The sequence below is a fragment of the Xiphophorus hellerii genome, chromosome 1 (assembly GCF_003331165.1).
Source record: "Xiphophorus hellerii strain 12219 chromosome 1, Xiphophorus_hellerii-4.1, whole genome shotgun sequence".
NCBI classification, from domain to species: Eukaryota; Metazoa; Chordata; class Actinopteri; order Cyprinodontiformes; family Poeciliidae; genus Xiphophorus; species Xiphophorus hellerii.
The window spans coordinates 30,254,584-30,277,054 of NC_045672.1; the positions used below are offsets into that span (position 1 = coordinate 30,254,584).

Sequence of the window (22,471 nt, forward strand, 5' to 3'; positions counted from 1 at the left end):
AAGTACTAATAATCTTAAACGAAGAATCTTAGTCTGAATGCAAACATTTTGAGTTTGATCAAAGATTACACACCAATGGCTGACGATGAAAATGCCAAAGTAGAGCTGGAAGACAGAGGCAAAAAGGGCAAAAGCCACGGTCCTCGCCCCGATGGTGAAGAAGTGCCACAGCATCTGGGCGATCACAGCCTTGTAGGACATGGGCAGCTTGTCGTCACGAGAGTCCCGGAGAACCTTCTGGTAGGAGGCAATCATCCAGGCCAGTGAAACCAGTGATGCTGAAGCTGAGAGGCCTGGTGAAACAGGAAGTGAGAGGACAAAATAACTAAAAAGGACTACAGGTAGGAAACAGTAAAGTACCAATTTAATGTTTTGAATTCTTAAGATCTTTTTAGATTTACTCTGATGTCAAGACAGAGAAGGAAAGAAACTGGATGCAGTGAAAACCTTGTATTTCCAACACCTTTTGATTGTTTAAGTGTAGTTATGTTTACCAAATTTCTAAAGTTTTAACATCTTATCACCATGGCTCTTTAAAAGGCCCATCATAGACTCTTGGTGTTTCTTCTTACAGCAGTTTTATTTTGTGCAGGCAGTTGGACCTTAACCATCTTGTGTAAGGGAAAAAGTATCATTTGGACCAAAAACAACAACCACAACCCAGGAAAGGTTAAACAAGTTTTATAGATGAATTTCAGAATGTGGAAGATTGACAGCAATTCTGTCTTCAGAGTAGCTTTGCGAAGGAGAGTTAATTGAGTGACGGGCAACATAAACAGGAAGTACTGAATAATCAGGAATTGACAAGTTAACCGACACAGGTGGTTTCCAGAGCGATACGTTTCTTACATTCGGTCTTTGATAGGTTTGAATAGTTTGCTATGTAGCAGAAGAACAATGGAGTGTCTTTTTGTCAGGGATTGTTTCACCCAGAGGACCGCAGAGAGAGCAAAACTATTATGCTGGAAATCGGGGACGATGATCATGTCACGGAGTGGGAAAACTGCAGTAGCAAGGTGAGTATAGATTGGACATACCATCAAACCTTAGTTTGATAGTCTGGTTCGTTTGCAGAGGTGTGAATGCGTAATCAAACTCTGAAGTGGACCAAAAAAGTAAATTCAGGTCTGTCTAAAAACCTTTTTTTTTTTTTTTGAGTGAACTCTGGTGCGGTTCGAATGCATATGAATGCCAAGTGAACCGGAGACCTCTCCAAAAGCAGGAAGCAGACTATAGTGTAGGGCATTCTGGGTAACTAAAACAAACCAATGTGAGTTTACCTGGAGCAGAAGAAATGGTTCAAGGTCTTTTGCCAAAGACAAAAGAGAAATCCTGCAACCGCTAAAATCTCATGCTACTCAGTTTCTGTTTAGATTTTGTAAAGCAGGAAGTTGCGTCCATCGTCTTCTCCTGAGATGTTTGTGTTGTTTCTTTTAGTGGTTCTAGGTGTAGCTTCACCATGGGTGAGGAGGAGGGAACAGATTTTACAAAAGGTTTGGTTTGTTTGACACAATGCCAACCACACCAGCTGAAACTGTGACAAATGTTGCGTCTTCGGTCCCCAACAGAACAGATTCTACCAGATTATCAGGAGGCTAGGAGGCAGAAAACAGGTCAAGTACATGATCACAGACATGGACATGAAAGTTCAAAGCAGGAGTTAATATAGGCAGTGGGACAGGTGAAATTAATCAGCAATCAGTAGACAGCAGAGGTGGGAGGGGCAGAGCGGTGGAGCAACATGAGACTTGACAGGAACAGTGAGGATCATGACAGTTTGCAGTGAGATGAAGAATCACCAGCTTGCAAATTAAACTTTGTGGCCCACCATGAGCTGCACAGAGCACAGTTAAACATTCATGTGTGTTAATCAAGTTAGCTTGTCTGAAATTAGCCACGGATCACACTGAGATGGCAACGAATTAAAGCAGAAGCACCTCAACTTTGCATTTTAATGATATTTTTGATCAGTGCTGCTTTAAATGATTTTCTCTAATTGAATAAAATTTTTCTGGGTATTTTTTGGGCAGTCACTTCTCTGAAGGTTTTTACTCGAATATAAGAAATGTTTTCGTTAAATAAGTTTATGAGAACATCTTAAAACTTTAAAAGCTTGAAATGACGTTTTTGTTGCTGTTCAAACCATTTGCCTGACAAAAAGGTTGGATCAATATGTTGTTAATAAATGTGTTGCAGATCAAGTTTGCAGGATCCTCTCTATTCAAAACCATTAACTAGATGTGTGTTTGTGCAACTTTCCTTTACTATAAATTTGCCAATCCATTGATGTACCGCACTATTTTTTTTGCAAATACAAATATTTTTTAAATCAATAATTAACTTATTTGTTTCAACTTGTTTCTCAGTTTGTTTCCAAATTTTTCATTTGCTAATCCAATCATTAACTAACCTACTAACAATTTTATTTACTAATGTATTCATCTGATTGCCAGTGCATTTATTTGCCAATCCTATTTTACTACTGTGTTTTGCTTGTTTATGTTGCACATGGTTTTATTTGCTAACCTATGTTTTTATTTAGATTTATTTTTTAACTGGAAATAAAATCCACAAGAGATGGAAAAATAATTCGGAATTTAATGAAAAATAAATGTAAACAAGACAAAAATATCCTGAATTTTATATTGCAGTTTAATTTCTAGATATGTCAGACAAAATCCTGCTTTTGTGTCACAAGTAAATCCAACTCTCGGTTTGTACATGCTGTCCATTTGTGCTGTTTAATTCTCTTCTGTAACAGTGTGTCATTTATTTTCATATTTTTTTATTGTCATTATTGTTTTTCCCATTATGCTAAAATTATGCTATTGAGAACATTATAAATGTGTCTTCTTTGATAGCAACACTAGGAACTGCAGACCTGGTTACGGTCAGACCCAACAATCAGTGATGCTAACTTCCATTTCAGCGGGACCGCGGTTGTTTCAGGCTTTCTCCACAGACAGTAGGAGAGTGTTTAGTGGAGCTGCATGCAGTAACGTTCTCAGAGGGACCCGAGTGCGCTTCAAGTGACTGTCAGAGCACATTTACTGCCTTTTCTGGAGAAACACAGAGCTGGGCTGATTTACTCCACTGTCAGCCAGGCATGTCACTATCCATGCAAAGCTGCTATGGTCAGTGGGCACAAGGTTTATCTTCAGGGTGTGGAGATCTCTGCCATTTAAGATACTCTGATTTAAACTAAACACTTCACAAAGGATACAGTTTTCTGTTTTTACTAACATCTTTAATGTAATTAGATTAAATGTTTTTGCATTATTCCAAATATTTATGATTGTAAGTGGAAAACAGGCACACCTCTAACTCAAAAGTTATTTGCGCTAACGCTAAAACCCTAATCATAAACATTAGCTCAGCTAACGCTGAAGCGCTACGCTTCCACTCACATGGAAAAGAGATTACATGCATCTGCATGAGTTATTTTTATTGTTCAGCCTGTGTGTTCACATGGATTGACCGTAATGCTAAAGCTCTAAATGCTAACTTACATTTTTTTGTTATTGAAAGGTTACAACCATCGAACACCAATTTAATTTTGATATAATTTACATGTCCTATAATACCTCTAGATGTTGTATTTATGATTGAGTATTATTCTCTACGTGTTTTATCTTGTTAATACATGTTTCTTGTTCAAAATAACATTATCAGGAAAAAAAGAGAGAGAATATGAGGAGAGGAAACAGAAGTGCTACAGACTATTCAGCCACTTCAAAATAAGAGCATGAATATGCCTAACTACTTGAATATTTCTTAACAGTCGATAACCAAATCTTCAACGCGAACTTTATTTAACGTAAAGTTAACAAAACAGCCAATTACATTAGCGCTTTAGAACTTACCTGTAAAACTGAATTTGGGGGAAGATAAAGGTTTTGTAAGGTTTAAAAAAACACTATAGTCCAAAATAAAAAAATGCTCAGCTAACTGCTGCCTAATGTGGCCAATAAAACTGAAACAGAGCAGAATCTAGTCACCACCTGTTCTAACCTGACGACCGTAAACACCACAGGAAATGTGATGTAAAATGACCAATGAGGTGTTGGTTGACCTTTGAAACTGGACCGGGCCGGGTGGCCATACATTTGCTTGGAACAAATGTTTCCTTACACTGCAGATATCGAAACGGTAAAAGGCTTGAACTTGTACAACACTTTATCGAGCCCAGAGGACTAAAAAAGCACTTCACACTACGTTCAGTCATTCACATAGAGATTCACATGCTGACGGTGGCAGGCTACATTGTAGCCACAGCTGCCCTGGGGCAGACTGACAGATAGCCCCTCTACTCTGCTGTCTTACGGAAACATGAAGTATTCGTCTTTAATGCTTCTTCAGGCACACGTGTGTGTGCGTGTGTATTCATGTCTGTGTGTGTTTTTGTAGAGCACAGTTAAACATTGTGCACAGTTAAACATTGTGCTCTACAATGTTGGAGGCCTTCCTGAAGTCTGCGCCGCAGCTCGTCCTGCAGCCTCACACACACACACCTGCTGCCGCCAGGTGTGTGTGTGTGAGGCTGGAGAAAGGAGCATTGTTTTGTTTTATTCATCAAAGAACAATCTGCTTCTTGTAAGAGTGGCATGAATAAAGCATAGACTCTCCCACCGATATCTGCCTTCAGGACTCACACACACAGATATTTTATTTCTACCTGTTTTATGGACATCCATGCCTCACCCTACACATGGAAAAGAGATTACATGCATCTGCAAGTTTAGCCTGTGTGTTCACATGGATCGAAGCATTTTGGGAAACAATTCCAGGGTCAAACATTATTCAAACAGTAGTTAATGTTTGTGTGTTTTAGTCCTTATAATATGTTAACTTGTTTATTTTTATACTTTTATCTTTGTGTGAACCTACATGCCTCGATTGCCTTTCACTTTGTTGCTGTTACACCTAGATGTACATTTACCTTTTTGCCGTTATAGTTTCTAAGATTTAAGAAAAGTTTCCAAAGGTCCCCAGATATCATTAACAAAATCAAACAAAATGGACATATATTAATTGTGCAAAGTTTGCGTTGGTTTGTGCAGCTAAAATACTTGTAACAGTGTTCATTGACACCAGATTTGCTTGATTTTTAAAAAATGTTGAGGTGTTGGTTGACCTTTGATGACCTTTGGTAATGCCTGTGGTATGACCTCTGGAGGTGGCAACTTAACTCCGGCCTTTTACTGTTTTTACTAATATCTACTATTTAAAAACCATTCTGATATTTTATCTTATAAATAGCTACTCTGTCATATAACTTCCTTAAAAGGCTATAGATTATAGATAATAGATTATGGGCAGCATAAAATACTGAGCATTTAAACATTTGACTGGAATCAGGTGTGAAAAGCAGCCACATAGGATTCCTGGAGAAACAATACAGGGCAAAAAAAAGTCAAAAGACAGATTTAAACTGAATCAGAGTTTCCTAAACTAGATATTTATAGAATCTTTCCTCTAAATAAAAAATCTTTCTATGAAACACTGAGTGTGAAGGAGACGTGGCGTCTCTCTGACCTTGGAGCGGCAGCACGCCGTTTCCGTGAATCATGATGCTCAGCTGCAGGACGAGCTGCGGCGCAGACTTCAGGAAGGCCTCCAACAGGCGCAGCATGGTGATGTCGGCGCTCTCGAACATCAGCCTCCAGTGGAAGTGACGGCGGGGCCCGTTCCTGTGCCACCGGCTCTGGGCGCCCAGGTAGAGGGCGTGGACATACCTGAAGACGAGAGACACAAGTTTGAAAAGGTTAGAAATAAAAGGTTGGCCAACCCTTCCAAATCCAGTTTGGTCAGTCAAAAAAGGGAAACATGCAACATATTCCAACAAAAAAACAATTATAGTAGAACTGATGTCATTTTGCAACACACCTTTTAATTCTTATGACACATTAAACTCTTTCTAGCATTGATGAAACCAAGATATTAAATATTTTAGGTGATGATTTTGACACTTCTTAACATTTTCAACAACTTTGACACTGTTGTAACTCTTATTTTTTTTTTTTTTATTTCCTTTATTTAACCAGGTAAACCCCATTGAGATCTGGATCTCATTTTCCAGGGGGACCTGGGCAGAAGTCTGCAATACACAGCAACCTGGTTACAAAATAAAACTAATTAATAAATGTTTCTAGTTGTTTCTAGTTTGTTGACAAATTTTATTCATGAGACAAATCAGGACTGGTTGCAGATTACTCCTAGCAGCAATACTCTTCTCTTCCTCTTCCGTGACTTTGTAACAGATATTCTTGCTTCAAGGGTGCCATCAGGTAAATGTAGATAACTTTAGCTTTTCCAAAACCACAGTTCATTACGAAGCTGCAAAGTGTTGCTGAGAAGAGTCAACGCTTTCTAGAAATACAGGAATAAAATAAAACATGGACAGCAGAAACAGGGGTGTCCAAAATGTGGCCCAGTCCTCGGACTGATTTTGTGCGGCCCTGAGCTGCAATTTAAAGATGATACAAATATGGCCTGTAGTTGCTGATGCAGAATCTTAATTTGTAATTTTCTTACAATGGAAAATGTAAAACACAAAGTGTTCGTCTTTGTATAATTAACCTTTAACAAAAGAGATTTTTACTGAAATTATGCACCCAAATCAGCTTTCATTCAATTTATGAAACGTGGCTAAATACAGTAAATGTTTTCAAAAAAAGTTGACCAAATCCTGTTTTTGAAACTGAAAATAATTTTGTTTTGCAAAATAAACTGAAAACTAGATGCTTTTCTAATTTATGGCGGCATAGTTTGGCCATTGTAGATAAAAAAAAAGAGTAGAAATCTGGCTATTAACTAGAAAAAGTCTGGGTTTTTTGGTAGAAATGTATTTTTTATTATAATACATTGAAACGTATTATTATATTTATTACTAAATCCCTTTCAAATTTTTGGAACTAGAATTTCAATTTCAAAAGAAGAAAACAAACAAAAAATCGGACTCTTATTTGCCTGATTTTAGGTTGTTTTTTTTTCACTCCTTTTGACTCAATTTTGGCAAAACGTTTGAACATCCTTGATGTACAAACATAAATTAAATATCTAAGGGCTTTATAAAACATATAAATTATAATGTCAAAATGAAATCGGTGCCTGAGATTTGTAGGTTTTCAAGAGCAGATACAATTTGAGTTGAAGTTAGCATTAGCTTCTGCTAAATACCGTGTTGGTGTAGAGTTTTACCATCAGCAGATCTAGTGTTTATGATTAGTGCTTTAGTGTTAGAATAACTAACTAACCCACCCTTCTGACAGCATAAAAATAAAACAAAAGAAAAAAAAGCCATAGCTGACATAAGACTAAACAAACAGAACATTGCTAATGTCCTGCAGAAACACAAACGTGAAGAAGATACAAATTTGACATATCAAGCTAATACTGACAGGTTAAAAAATGACAAACATTGGCAGATACAAGCATTCAGGCCAAAATATGTGCAGGCAGGCATATGTTTGGATCATCTCCATCATCATGACATGTAACTCTGCCTGACAGAGAGGGGAAAGAAGCGTAAAGCAGGAGGAGAGACGAGTTGAAAAGGAGAGATAAAACTCTGCTGGAAAACGCGATGACAGGAACATCCTGCACTTCTGTATCTGCAAGCAGATTTTAAATGGAGGAGTAAAAATAACTGGTCAGTTTGTGCTCCACCACAGATACATATACTGTCATCTACACTCAGCTGAAAATGTGACAAAGTCTCCATCCTGCACCAGGCTGATATGCTCAGAGGCACACGTAGACTTGGTCAACTGACTGAAACTTACAGCGTCTCATGTTCATATGTGCAAATGCATAGAAACACAGAAACACTTGGAGTGACAGACAAGCAGGAGGGCCAACAAGGCAGCTGGGAATCTGTAGCTCTGCAAATAATCTGCTGCCCAAGCAGTGTTGACACTTTTCTGCTCCATTCAGTCGCCATGATCCGCCGTCTACTCAGCTCTTTAACTGGCTCTGCTTTCAGCTTTTGCTGCTTACCATCCATTGCATTTATCTAAATTATGTTTATTCATATAAATTCAGTTTCTAAATAGACCAAAAATACAGAACATATCAAATTAATTCAGATAAATCTGTAGAGAAATGTTAGATTCAATGGCACACAGTCCAATTTGATGTTAAATGTTTAATAGCACAAATCAGAAGTTATCTTTGCTAGAAAGTTCAGCCAAATATATTGATGTTATGATTTTGCAGGCACTTTTACCCAAAGATTGAATATCTTTCCAGACATATTTCAACCAAATCAAATCGTCTGACTGAGGAGAACCATTAAACCATCTGAACTAAAACCACTTTCACTTCATTTTAAGTTTACTTATCTTTTGACTTTTCTTCAAATTATTTTGATGTTAAATGGGACTGGATTTAAATGAGTTTGTGAAGAAAAAGACAACTTACCCCCATTGTTTAATCTGAATTTAACAGAAGATATAAGATGTAAAGTGGAAAAAGACTGAAACAAAATACTCTAAATGTTTAATCAAAATAAAATGTTTAGCACCCTCCAACCACAAAGCTCCAGCTATAGTTCAGGTTCCATCCACTTCATCTTCCCTGCCTAACATGGCCGCTTCCTAGCTTACATTTTCAACAAAAAGTCCCAGAAACCTTTGCTGATACGTGTAAAATGTTCTTACAGCAAAATATACAAGTTAAAGTTACTATTATCGAAATTAAATCTTTAACTGTCACAACATTATTTTTATTTTTTGACATAATTAGCTCACTTTCTCCTTCTACTACTCTCCATTATTTGCTGTAATTTTTTGTTTTCAGTTATTTTTCTCTCCATAGGAGCCACATTTGTTCTGGTCTTCTGTTTTACTGTGATTCCTTCCTTCGGGAATTAATCCGTCTCAATGACTCTATGCAATCTGCTAGGTTTCCTTAGATAGAAAACTTTTTACACTCATTTATGATTTATAAAGTGATAACTGAAATAAAGTGCTTAAAAGACACTAGTGACCTCTCCACCAGTCATCCAATGACCTTTGGTGATGTGCAATAATCCCTGCATGATTCTAAAATGGATGGACAAAAAGTTGATAACTCAACTCTTACTGGCTGTTACTATCAATCTGCCAAAAAAGAGCCAATGAAAGAAGGTCTGAATTGACTGAACCTCTGACCTGTGACCTTCCCTCCTCGTCCGTCTTTTGGGTCATAAAACTGGACAGCGGGTTCTGACCCAGCTGATTCATTAGCTTGGCTCACTAACTCCCAGCAGATTTCCATAAATCCTGCAGATCAGTCCGCTGTCATCACTTGACTGAAGAGACTCTCAACCTGCCCATTACCTCACCAGCAATCAGTGACGTTTATTGCCTCTGTGTGTGTGTGTGTGTGTGTGTGTGTGTGTGTGTGGGGTCACACACTCGCCTTCTTCAGATGGCTCTTATAAAACATGATTGGCTTGTCCATATTGGTCAGACGTTAATCTGCAGCAGCACTTGATTCAGTTACATAAATAAATCTGTGCGTCTGCACTGCAAAAACACAAAATATTTTCAGGTATTTTAGTTTAGTTTCCACTGCAAATATCTTAGTACACTTGAAATGAGACAAAACTAACTTACAAGTAACTTTTTTAGCAAGATATAAAATATGAAACTTTTCTATGTTTTTTACACATTTATCAAAACTGTCACCATGTTGCATGAGACAGATAATCTGTGAAAAGATCGATCTCCTCCACCTCCTCCCTGAGCTGTTACTGCCGTATGAAGAACAAATCAGAGGCAGCAGGAGGGTCTTAGTGCTGCCAATCAATCTCATGTACTTGCTGCTAAATGTGCTAACGGTGGAGAAACAACTTCTTAACAGTACAGGAAAACTGTTTATGCACCATCATCAGTAACTATGCTAACTTACAAGTAACTTTTCAGCAAAATATTGGGCTTGTTTTAAGCCATTAGTCTTTAATATTGATGAAACATGGCAAAACTGTTTTGTTATAAGTACTAGTACTAGTACTTTTTCATCAGTATTAAGGAGTTATTCACTTGAAGCTGCAGTATGTAACTAAAAAAATATTTTTTTTTTTACATATTTATTGAAACTGAGACATAATCTGTTAACAAATCGAGCTCCCAGTGCTTCCAATCACAGCCAGGAGATGGGTCTTAGCGCTGTCAATCACCCTCCTTGTGGTGCTGCTCATGCCCCCCCCTTACATCCTGCCTGCTATGCTGCAGCTAGCAAAACCAGTCGTGAATGCTAAGGTTAGTTAGTTTTGTCTTATTCCAAATGTACTAAGATATTTGCACTAGAAAATTAACAAAACCATTTGATAAGCCTTCGTGTTTTTGCAGTGTGAGCAGCTTGTTTTACGGCGTTAAACTCTTGCAGCAGAGCAGAGGTTAAGCCTATGAGCGAGTTTTATTCTAGTAAACCCGACAGCAGCTTTACGGTGACAGCTTGCATTATGTTTTTGAAGGATAGTGTGAAAAGGGTCAGTGAGGGCAGGAAATCTGTGAAGAACGAAGACACGAAGCAGCAACAGCTCCGCGCGGCGTCAGACGTTCAGAAGTTCTACCTTGTTGCTCGGCTGTCGGCTCTTTTTCTGTTTTGGTTCGTTCACACTGCTCTCATTGTGCCAGGATTTTGGCAGCAGTTAGAAAAAGAAAACACTCAAAGCAAACAGCACACAGCTGCAGTGACAAGTGGCTGCAGGTGAGTAGAAAAGCATCAACTAAATTAATCAGATCAGTTCTTCCCATTTAAACTCTCAACTGGAGGACTCTGGGGAATTTTGCATAAACAGAGAATTTTGATGAATTGCTGACAGTGAAGAGAAGAAGAAAACTACTGAAGTGAAGCTGCTAAGTTTTATTTTACAACCAGATGGAAAACAAGAAGGTCAGTGTTTACGGATTCCTCATGTTTTAGATGGTTTAAAGAATGATCTCGCCAACATTTTAGGTGAGTCTTGTGAATATCACTGTCTCATTTTATTTTTGATTCCTTAGAAACTTTGGCCATCGTTGTCAAATTACTGTCAGTGAAGATTTGTCTGGGCTGGCATCTTCGTCACATTGTGTCATTTTATTTAGACTTTAGATAATCTAAAAAATGATCTGATTACATGATTGTCCTTTCTATTGCTTAAAATGAATAATTTGTCATCTACAGCTGCAGACTTCTCTGTTACTGCTACTGCCATAGTGTAATGCAGGAAACGATGGCGTTTCTAGTGTAACGTCATAGTTCCTCTATGTATTCAGCTGACTAGACCTGTTTTCTTCTTGTTTTGGTTTTTAGCATTTTCCAAGATATTGGTCATGAAAATTAATATAAATAAACCGAGAACATGAAGAGTTGTAAATATGATGATGTGAGCTCTTTAAAAAAATATGCTACTTTTGAAAACAATGGAGATATACATCGCATAGAGTCAACAAAATATAGCACAGTAATATCCAAATCTGGATTTATTGATTAGGAATCCAAGAATTGGAAACTATTTTTCATGACTGAAATGATTTCTAATGACAAAAAATAAAATAAAAAAGTAGAAGTCAGCAATCTGAAACTACAAATTAATCTGCTAATGTGCTAATAGCAAGGCTAATTTTTATGTTTAGTGCTCTTGCTAATTTTAAAAACATTTAGCACACTTCACTTCCCCTAAATTAACATTTCATAACAGATACATTTTCAAGTGCTGTATTTACTCTGCAGTTTTCTCAACTTTTTTCAGTTGAATAAAGTTGAACTGTGTGCTGATGAGAAATGGCCAGGTCCATTGGCAGATTATTTCATTTATAACATGGAAGAAAATATTTTAAGAACTGGAAGAATCTGCCAGCAGAACTAGAACTTTTTCATCAATATTAAGGAAATGATTTAAAACAAGTATCTTGTTCAAAAGTTACTTGGAAGTTAGTTTTGTTTTATTTCAAGTGTGCTAAGATATTTACACTAGAAACTAGACAAACAATATTTTACAAAGTTTGTGTTTTTGCTGTGTACACAAACATCTTCAGATTTCTTTTAGTACAGGCCAATTTAGAAGATATTCCCCTCCCACAGGTTTTCATTGTAAACACTTTGAAGGAACTTTATGTCCTGAAGATGATCATTCACTGTTTCCCTGAGCTTCAATAGCAACTATGATGATTTGGTTGAGTTTGAACATCTGAGTGAAACCCACTTTGTGAGCTGAAGTGAACACAAACTCGATTTGCTCAAAGAGACATTTAACACGCATGTGGAGCCAGAAACCATGACCCAGAGGTAGATCTGATGCCTGGTTCAACAGGGTCACATTACTTCCCAAACCTGCAACGGGATTGAGCCGCAAACCGTTGAACGAATGTTCGGAAAAACCCACACAGAGCAGAAATAACGTCTTCTCTCAGTCTGCAAGGAGCTCAGCTGTCACCGCCGACCTACTTAGACTGTCACAGCGAAAAACGCAGCAAGCAGAGAGGAGGATGTGAGATTATGTGAGGAGAGTGCGGGGCGAGGAGAGGAAGAAAAGGCAGAGGAAGAGATACAGAGCAGAGGAAAAACTGGAAGGAAGAGGAGGAGGAGGAGAAACGAGCTGAAAAGGAAACGGAAAAATGCATTTATTGCGCCTTGGGATAAGATGAAGACCAAAATAGGAGAAGCTAAAAAATGAACAAATGGGGAGACAAAGAACAGGAGAAAGAGGAGAAAAGTGGTGCCAACAAAGAAAATGAAATGACAAAACGCTTAAGTTTATGTGAATGTATTTAGCTTGTGTGTGTGCGCGCGTTTGTGTGTGTGTGTGTAGGAAAAGTGCTGATTGCTGCTGCCAAGCTGCAGATCAGATACGATCACTCCAAGCACTGAAGTGTTTAATTGGGAAGTGTGTGTGTGCGTGTGTGTGAAACAGGTGATTTTTATCAATTCACTCCAGGGCCCATGCTCCATCTTTTATCTCTGCGCTGCTCCGCCTCCCTCCTCTTCCTCCTCTTCCTCCTCTTCCTCCTCTCGCTCCAGCATCCGTCACTCAGGAGCTGCAAAAGATCTGCTGTGTGACGACCTCCAGGAGGCACGAGGAGGAGGAGAGTCAGAGGATGTGCAGCAGGAAGTGAAGGATTAAGTGAAAGAGGAATGTGGGAATCAGGAAAAGTAAGTGAGGTGTGGCGGTTAAATTATTAATCAGAAAAGGGGAAAGTAAAAGAGTTCAGAGTACAGCGAAACTTTGGAAATGAAGGAAAGTTTATAAAAATAAAATATGAAAAGTATGGCATGCATCCATATTCCATCCCCTTTTCTGTGGTACCCCAAAATGAAATGCTGCTGTCTCTGCACTGATCATGAGACACCTAATTGATGAAAACAGTGCACTGGGACTATTTTGATCAATTAATGCATTATCAATTTTTAACACAATGAATATTTTTTTTGATGCTTACAAAAGTCCTGAGCCAGAACTTTGGTATTTGCTTATTTCTACCATAAATCTGACGCACGAGCAAAATCTGCCAACAACAGCGATGGACGATGAAGCCGCTCCTCTCGGCCCACTAGAGCCGAATTTCTGCTTCAAAATATGATCTGATGACACATTGGAAAAACTATTGTTGTATTCAAGTTGTGCTAATAGCAGTTAGCTTATTAATGAAGCTATTCCAGGCTAAAATTGCATCTCAATATAACTTTCATCTCAGTATTTTATTCTCGTATGACTTTATTCTTTTAATATTATAATTTTATACTGGTAATTGCATTTCTTTAGTCTTGTATTACTATGATTTTAGTACCAAAATATGACTTTATTCGTATTATTTAGAATAGTGTTGTACATTTTTTTGTATAATATTATGACTTTATTCTCAAAATATCCGCTTATTCTCAGATTTTTTCAATTTTATTGTAAAACTTTATTCTCATAATATTAATACTTTATAATGGTAATTTGATAACTTTGTTCTAATAATTGTTTCTCAGTATGGCTCTGTTGTAGGTATTCATATGTTTCCAGCTGTAATTGCAGTGAAAAGCAGTTTTACAAAAGTATTACCGCATACAGAACAGAAACATTCAGTGATGTTTGTGGTTGTTGCTTGACAAAATGCGGACTGGGTTATTAATACTTTTGCAAAGCATTTAAACAAAGAACACTTTCAAGTTGAGTTTCCTGAAAAAACACTGAACAAAAGCAATAAGAAGAAAGCAGAAACCAGGAACACAAAAGGGAAAAGAGGTAATTTCAAGGTATGGAAAGAAAAAAAAACATCAGTACCAACAAAAAGGTAATAAAGCAACATAAGATGAGGTGAAGAAGAGCAGGAGGGACAGAGAGAGAGGAGCAGAGAGAAGATTGATGGTGAGGAGAAAAGGTAATGGAGGAGAGAAGAGAAGGTAATGAAGGGAGAGAGGAAAGAGGGACGGAGGAGGTGATGATCAGTGAGCTCCTGCTGCTGCTGATCAATCACTGTTTATGGACCGATCAGAATGAAAGGGAGAAGCAGAGAGGAGGACGGATGGGTGGATGAAGACAGAAAAATATTTATTATCCAGACACAGTGACAATAGAAAGGCAGAAGAAAATATTGATGCTGAAAGTCAAATTCTAATTTCTCTTAATTTATTTTGATCGTTTTTTTCTTCCATTTTTCACCCCCCTGATTGTTTCATGCCTTTAATTCTCAGCCCAGGTGTTAAACCAGACTTCCTCTGTGCTAATTGGAGCTCCTCATCTTGTTCTCACAGGTGAGGATGAACATTCAGAAATGATATGCAGAAACATTTACACAATTCTCTGTTTTCACTCCAGCTTTCTTTTTCATTTCTTAATCTTAGACGATCCTCAGGTCCATCAAACTGACAAAATATCTATTCTACAGTTTCTGCTGCGAGAAAACTTGAGCCACTAAATGTTTTTATTTAGTGGCTTATTTTTTCACCACAACACAAATATGAATCGACCAGCAACAAATAAACCAGCACATAAATGAAATGATTACATTTTGATTGGTTTAGACAAAGATTGCTAGCCGAAGGCGACGTACAGAGAGGCTGTGATGTTTTCATCAGTGTCCAGCAGAAAACATGTTTTCTATTTGCCTGCTTTCTGATTTTTCAGGAATGTGCTAAAACAGTGCGCTGCTGGGGTTTTGACAAACACTAAAGGGTTGTTGGGTCTATAAGAACCAAGTAGAATCTGTCACATCTTCACTTCTCTGCTTTAACTTCAGGTTACAGATCTGCAACAAATCCAAGTTAAACCAACATGCAAACAATAAGTATTATTGCACATTTTTGCCCTAAGCTAAACCTGGCTAATGCTGTCAAGTAAAATCACTGAGAATTACTTTGTTCATTACTATTATCCAGCAGATTCCAGTAGCAGCTGTGCAAATGGAGGAGAAACAACCAAACGTTACAGGAAAACTGCCAATTCTTCTCGTTCCCGACAGGCTCTGCTGTGGGGGTTTGGTGCCAAATGTCTGTCCTGGTTTCTGCAGCAAATTTGTTTTCTTTGTGCTGCTATCATTTTAAAGATATTAATAAATGTTTCCAGAGGTCATCAAAGGTCAAGCAGCCAGTCCACATTTACAAAATGAAACAAAATATGGTGTCAATCAACTGTGCTACACTTGGGCAGCAAAATGTTTTGCTTGTGTTATTATGCTTTTAAGATGTAAAAAATAAGCTACCACATATCAAAGTTTTTTTTTTTTTTGTAGTGGAGTTTATTGACACCAAATTTGTTTGATTTTATAAATTTGGAAGTCTGGTTGACCTTTGATGACCCTTGGAAACATTTATTGATATCTAAAAATTTTGCCGTACACACAAGCACAAACATTTGACATCATTTTCGCTTTAACTCAGAACAGAGCGACTGATTCAAAACTAACTGAGGTCATATTGTTCCAGGTCACAGGTCATTGCACGATGCTCCTAAACAGATTGTGAGTTTACTTGGAATTAAAAAAAGCACAAATACAACAAAGCATCCAGTCAGTTGGCTGCAAAAAGAGACAGAAAGAGATTTTTTTCCAGGAATTTGGCTGTGATAATAAATTTGGAACGACATTAAAGGGTGGCAAAATCTATTATGGAATATTTTTACTGTAATTCAATAAACAGCGTAACTGGAATATTGCTTCCGTGCGCATAAACATTGCCAATAATGACATAATACATTTCAGAAGGAGATGTGCCCACGACTTGGACAATCAGCTATTAGTGGAGCATCTTGCAGGTCAGCGATGCCGCCGCAGTCAGTCTAATATAGTCTCTCCAGCACATTGCTGCCATGGTTACGCCGGACTGAGACGTCACAGGTACCAACAGATGACTGAGCATGCTCACTGCTGATCACCTGCCTGTCACCGTCTCATTCACAGAGACACAAAGTCACAAGTAAAAACGCACACGGGGAAACACGGAGGCAGGCAGAGCTGCACACCGCAATATTTTTATTATTTTTTTTATTCTTACCGCCATTACGAAGTCAGCACTCATCACCTACTGTCACACACGCAGGCGCTATAAATATCCACACGCCACTCAAAGTGAATCAGTTGTCTATCCCCAAGCTGCTGTCCCACATAGCCATTCAACTGAGGCGTGTGTGCCAGGAGAGTCTGTGTGTGAGAGACAGAGAGCGAGGAAGAGTTATTTTAAGCCGTGCATCTGAACGACAGAGCGAGTGTTGGAAATTTGCAGAGAAAGAAACGATGCGTCCGTGTGTGAGCCTGTCAGTTTTTGTGGATTCAGCTCACGCGTGTTTGTGTGTGTGCGGGGGCGTGGGCGTGTGTGTTCATGTTCAGGTAAGAGCAAACATTGGGGATATGGGCCCGCTGATGCAGCGCCTCCCTCAAAGTGGATTTTACAACACTACAAGGAAGACAGAGTGAGAACGAAGTGTGAGAAAAGATGCTCAGTGGCAATAAAATGGAAATTAGCAGTTAGAAGGATTAATATGCTGCTCCCTCAGGCCAATCAGCAGAGTATTTATAAAAGCTGAGATGAAAGATAGCTTAACTCTCCTGAGGAAACACACCCAAACCCCAAATGTTTGGAAAAAACAGCAAAAACATTTAGCAGGTGACAAATCAACACGGAAATCTGATTGATTCAGTAAAGACAGTCTGGTCACAGTAGTGAAATCTCTGTCCCAAATCGGACCAGACTAGACACACACAGACACTCTAGTCTGGTCCGATTTGGGACTAAAATTGCAACATTTCTTACATTTTCACTTTCACACTTCACGGTATGAAACAAACAAAACCTGTTCCCCTCCTGACCTGTAGAGGCGCTGCACCAAGAACCACTGAAGGAAACAACACAAAAACCTCTGTAGACACTGAAAGCAACTTTCTTCTTGGTTAAATGTAAACAAAAATGAAGGGTCGTCAGATTTCACTTTATGGATGATTATCTTTTGTCTTTGGCAAAAAAAAAACCAGGAACTAATTCTCCTGCTAGTGTGGAAGAATTGCGCACGTTTGTTTTGGTTGTTTTTACCCAGAATCCCCTGCACTATAGTCCACTTTCTGCGTTTGGTGTGGTCTCTGGTTCGCTTGCATCTACATTAAAATTGCTGCAGAGTTCACTTTAGCCAAACTGAAACCTTGTTTTGTAGGAAAACCAGTTTGTTTTACTAGGGAAACAATTTTGACTAAAGTGAATCAAACAGGAATGAATGCAGTCATGGACCTGAATCAGGCTTTTTGGGATATAAATCACAAAGTTTCAAAACAAGAACTGCAATGTTCTTGTGTATTTGTGTCTCTATTATTTCGGGTGAGAAACCTCCATCATTTTGTATCATTAGCTTAAAACCTGAGATGCAACATAGATTGACTGATTGATGATCAGCATTTGACCTGCTTCTCAAGTCATTAAATACATCAAAACACCATCAATTTTGAATCTTTAAATGCATCAATGAAGTTTAGAGTTTAAAGATGAACAGATACAAGTTAGGGATATATGATGTGAGACATTACAGGAAACAATCTTCTAATTGCTTTTTTTTTTTGTTAAACTCAAACCTACTACCTCTACTAAAGAACCGACGGTGCATACTTCTCTTTTGTGTTAAATAGTAAACAGAATGGACTAAAAACAAAACTCAAGCGCAGCACATCTAGTCAAAATACACCATAAACTGCTTTATCCAGATTACATCTGTAGAAATAGGAAACAAAACCCTACCCACACATTTTCCTGGTCTAGTTTGATTACTGTTTCCATGGTTACCGCAACCTGAGAAATACTGCTTCGACTGTGCTGGACTGACTATTTTTGGGTCTCATATGCACATATGAAAATACCTGGGGAAATATGTGCATATTCAAGCAATTAAATGTGCAAATATTAGGACAAAATATGAGGGAAATCTAGAGTCAGACTGATGCAGATGGTTTACTGCCCCATCAGAACCCGTCCACACACAGTCAAATCAAGTCAAATTCTTAAGTTTAGCTCATTTTAGCAACAAAAGCATAAACAAATATACAAAGAAAGATTACAAGACAGTGGAAAAATAAGAAGTAATAAAGAGTTTAGTCCAGATTAGAATTGATATACATTCTAAAAGCAACCCTAAACAAATACATTTTTAGTCTTAATTTAGAGGAACTCAGTGTTTCAGTAGTTTTCCAGTTTTCTGGAAGCATAAAAACTAAATGCTGCTTGTCCATATTTGGTTCTGGTTCTGGGGATGAAGAGCAGACCAAAACCAGAAAACCTGAGTTTCTCTAGATCCTGTTTAATCTGGAAAAGTTCTCGAGGTGATAGAAGGCCAACTTTATAACTGTCTTTATGTGTCTGTTCACGTTCAGGTCAGAGTTTATCACTACACATAGATTTTGGGCCTGATCTGTGGTTTCTGGTGGTAATAACTGACTTGATCATTTCGTCTAAGGTCCAAGATAATTACGTCAGTTTTGTTTCTGTTCAGCGTAGCGAGAACACACAAGGCTTCTAAATGTGAAAACCACTTCTAGTTATTAAATCAGAAAACATTACAACAATACTAAAAATCCCAGAAAGAAGAAAAGAGAGAAAAAACTATATGGACAGAAATAAATTACTAATTTTCCTCTCTTTTCAAAGGTTTATAAAAAGTGAAGGATTAGTTTATTATATTTTTATTATTAGAATGTATTACGGCACCTGAAAGACACACTGACTTCTAAAGGCATCAAACATGAAGCAAAGCACCAAAGATTCTGTTTGTTCTTCAACACAATAGTCTCCAAATTCTCTTCCTCAACATTTGGTTGAAAATTCCTGTATGGCTTTATGGCCAGATGCCCATTTTCCTCAGGTCCTCTGTGCAGTAAATGTCCTGATATTTCTCACATGGGGGTTGGAAAAAGTTTCTAATCATGCTGAGACTAACTTTCCTTCCTCTGTTCCTTCGTCGTGTAGCTACATGTTACATGTTGATCCTGACAGAAAAATCCCTGCGATGGAAGATTTTCTCCCCATAAAATCTTTCAGTGTTTGCAGAAAACGAGTCTGATGATGAAGTCTTCCTCTTATATTCTCCCTGCCTCTGTTTTTTATGGTTCGGTTGATTCTGTTGGAATAAGAAGTGTGGTTGTACTGCAGCAGAAAACTAAACATGAGGAACGAGATAAAATGAGATAGCTGCATTAGAATTGGATAGAAACCAATGACCAGATCTGCACAGTTGTGTGGTTGTTTATCATTTTCCCACAACAAAAACAAGTTGAGTTTATTTGAACAGCACATTAAAACAACAAGGCAGTTCAAAGTGCTTTATGTCAGAAAATGTTTGCTTTTTGCAGATTATGTGGTTCTGTTATCATCTTCAAGCTTCAATCTTTAGAGTGAATTCTCACCAGCACTTTTTAGTTCTTTGTATGAACAGCTTGGTGTGGTTTGAATGCATATGTGAACGTGAAGCAGACTGGAGATTGTGGACTACAGAGCAGTGAATTCTGGGTAAATGCAACTAAAGTAAACACAGGAGTCTAGCGCCAGCGGGAGAAATTGCTTGTAAAATCTTACAACCGCTGAAATCTGATGCCACTCCATTTTTGTTTCCATTTTGCAAAGACTGAAGTTGCGCTCCTGTCTTCTTCAGAGGTTTTTGTGTCATTTCCTCTTGGTGCAGCGCCCCCACAGGCGATGAGGGGAACAGGTTTTTAAAGTGGTTTGGATTGTTTTGACACTTTGCAGTGTCAAAACGAACCACAGCAGCTGAAAATGTAACAAATGTTGCAATTTTAGTCCCCAAATGAAGAGTGTAATGGACTATCAGGTGTGAAAACAAAACATCCTCGTGTGCACTGCAAAATGGACAGCTATGACTAAAAACTAAGAGCTTGCTTACTTGGAAAGGTGATTATTGAGGTGAAATGCCTCAAAGAGAAGTACAGAAACCAGAAACATACATTCAGACATTTTCCCATCTCCAAATATCAAACAGAAAGATGAAAAACACAAAAAGCTTTAAAGTTAAAACAGGAAGTCAGACTGTAGTTTCACTTTACAGAAGAGAAACTACGGACCAGCAGCTGAGTTTCCGTTACTGAGGCTGAGCTGAGCAGCACTGAAGGGAAGACATTTGAAAGGAGATGGATCATTTGTTAAATATGTCAACTCACCCTCAGGAAGGCTGTAGTATTCACACAGAACTCATATTTTCTGCCTTGGTAAAACTCTTCAATTTCTTTTTTTCCCCCCTGGAAAATAATATATTTATTCAGAGATAAGCCAGAGAGAAAATGAGTTTTTAAATGAATGCTGTAAACTGGATCTGCATTACACAGTGAATGCACACACCCTGATGGGACCAGAGAGAAAAACTCAAACCAGCAGCCGCCACCATCATGCTCCAAGCACCATGAAGTGTCTCCCAGGTCTCCTCAGCCAGCCGCTGTAGATGCTGACCCACATTTCACATGTCGCTTAGATGTTCCTTCATCACGGCCGGTCAAGAATAACAGCTGGATACTGAGTCAGGAAGTCAGGAACATTTCCAGGGAACGTTGAGTTTAGGTTTGTGGTTCCAGATTTCCCACCAGGACCGGCTGGGTTTAAATCCATTACTACCGCCTGGATGGTTTGGAGTAAAAGTTTGAGACTGGGAGAGTCTTTCAGTTTCACAGCAGCAGGAGATTGGAAAAGTATTCACACCCTTTGGACTCTTCTGTTTTTCTCATGTTACCACAAACTTCAATATTGAGAAAACAAACAAAACAAAAACAGCTGGTTTTGGTGAAATTCTAATTAGTTTAAATTTTTTAACAAATTAAGACACTGAAAAGTGTAGCTATTTTACTTTTCATGACCATAGAAAATAATCCTAAACCTAAAATAATCATCTGTTTGTGTTTCTCTGTCTCAAACCCCTAGTGGGTCGTGGCAGATACGCTTCCCTGATTGATTACGACTTGTTGAAAAGGCACAAAGGAGCGCGGAAAATTCACACAAAACCAACAGAAAATCAGCATTCCTTATGCCGACAAATAATTGTGATTTTTTTTGCAAATTTTATGCAAAGAATGGTCAAAAGCATTGGCATAAAGTGACTGCTAACTCCCACCTGTAGGTGGCAGTATTTCTTACTACACTGCTGCCTCAGAATTACTCAATGTCAAGTTAGCATGTGATCATTTACCTACATACATAAATATAGAAACATTATTTGTAAATATTTCTAAAGTAGCACCACAAATTAACGTTTTCTGACAGCATAAAACAAAAAACAAAACCAAACCCAGTTAGTACAGTAGTTACTAACAGGGTTTGATGTTAGCAGTTACCAAACTGCTAACATCAAACTGAACATCTCCCTCTCCAAAAACTCCTGTGAGCATTTCACAGCTTTTTAGCAGCACATGATCCTCCATGCTGATGTAAACCACAGCAAAAGGTGAAAATAGTGTCCAATATTTTTAAGGAGGAAGGTTCACCACTCTAGAGATGAAATGAGAGGGAAATAATTGTGCATTAAAGTGAAGAGTCATGTGGAGGAATGTGGAAGACAAGCTGTTTGATATGAACACCACCTGCTCTTCTGCGTCTCTCCACAGAGTCAAAGTTTTCCTTTGCGGAGCCACACCCTGACAAGTGAAGGAGTCAAAAAGATTCCCTGTGAGTGTGGCAGCTGCCCGTCCATTCAAACGGGTCTAACTGCTCTGAATGAGTCTAATGAGGGATGCATGGTATGTGAAAAGAGCAGGATGGCTCTCAGGGAGGCGGTTTAAGTGTGCATGATGAGAAGTACGCAGAATAAATGGGTCAGGATTGGATCTGATTTCTGCTTTCAAAGTGTGTCGGTGTTTATGGGGGTTTGTGTGCTTCACACTGTGAATATAAACAATAACTAATCAGAGGAAGATGATGAAGTGAATACACTTTCACTCTCACAAACAGTCAAACATTTACAGACCTGTTTGTAAGATCCACAGATGATCCAACAGATTTAAGTTGGGATTTTCCAGTCAGAAGGAATATGTTGGTAAAATAATAATAA

The 22,471-nt window shown here is 38.2% G+C and overlaps 1 protein-coding gene across 1 annotated transcript in view; it reads right to left on the minus strand.

Annotated features, from left to right (window-relative positions):
• Positions 1-22,471, minus strand: part of xkr7b (XK, Kell blood group complex subunit-related family, member 7b) — a 60,383-nt gene that overhangs the window by 6,577 nt on the left and 31,335 nt on the right. The window contains exons 2-3 of the mRNA XM_032559907.1: positions 5,536-5,735; positions 74-293 (exon numbers count right to left, since the gene is read on the minus strand). Of these exons, the coding sequence (XP_032415798.1) occupies positions 74-293; positions 5,536-5,735 (420 nt within the window). The remainder of the gene's footprint in view (positions 1-73; positions 294-5,535; positions 5,736-22,471) is intronic.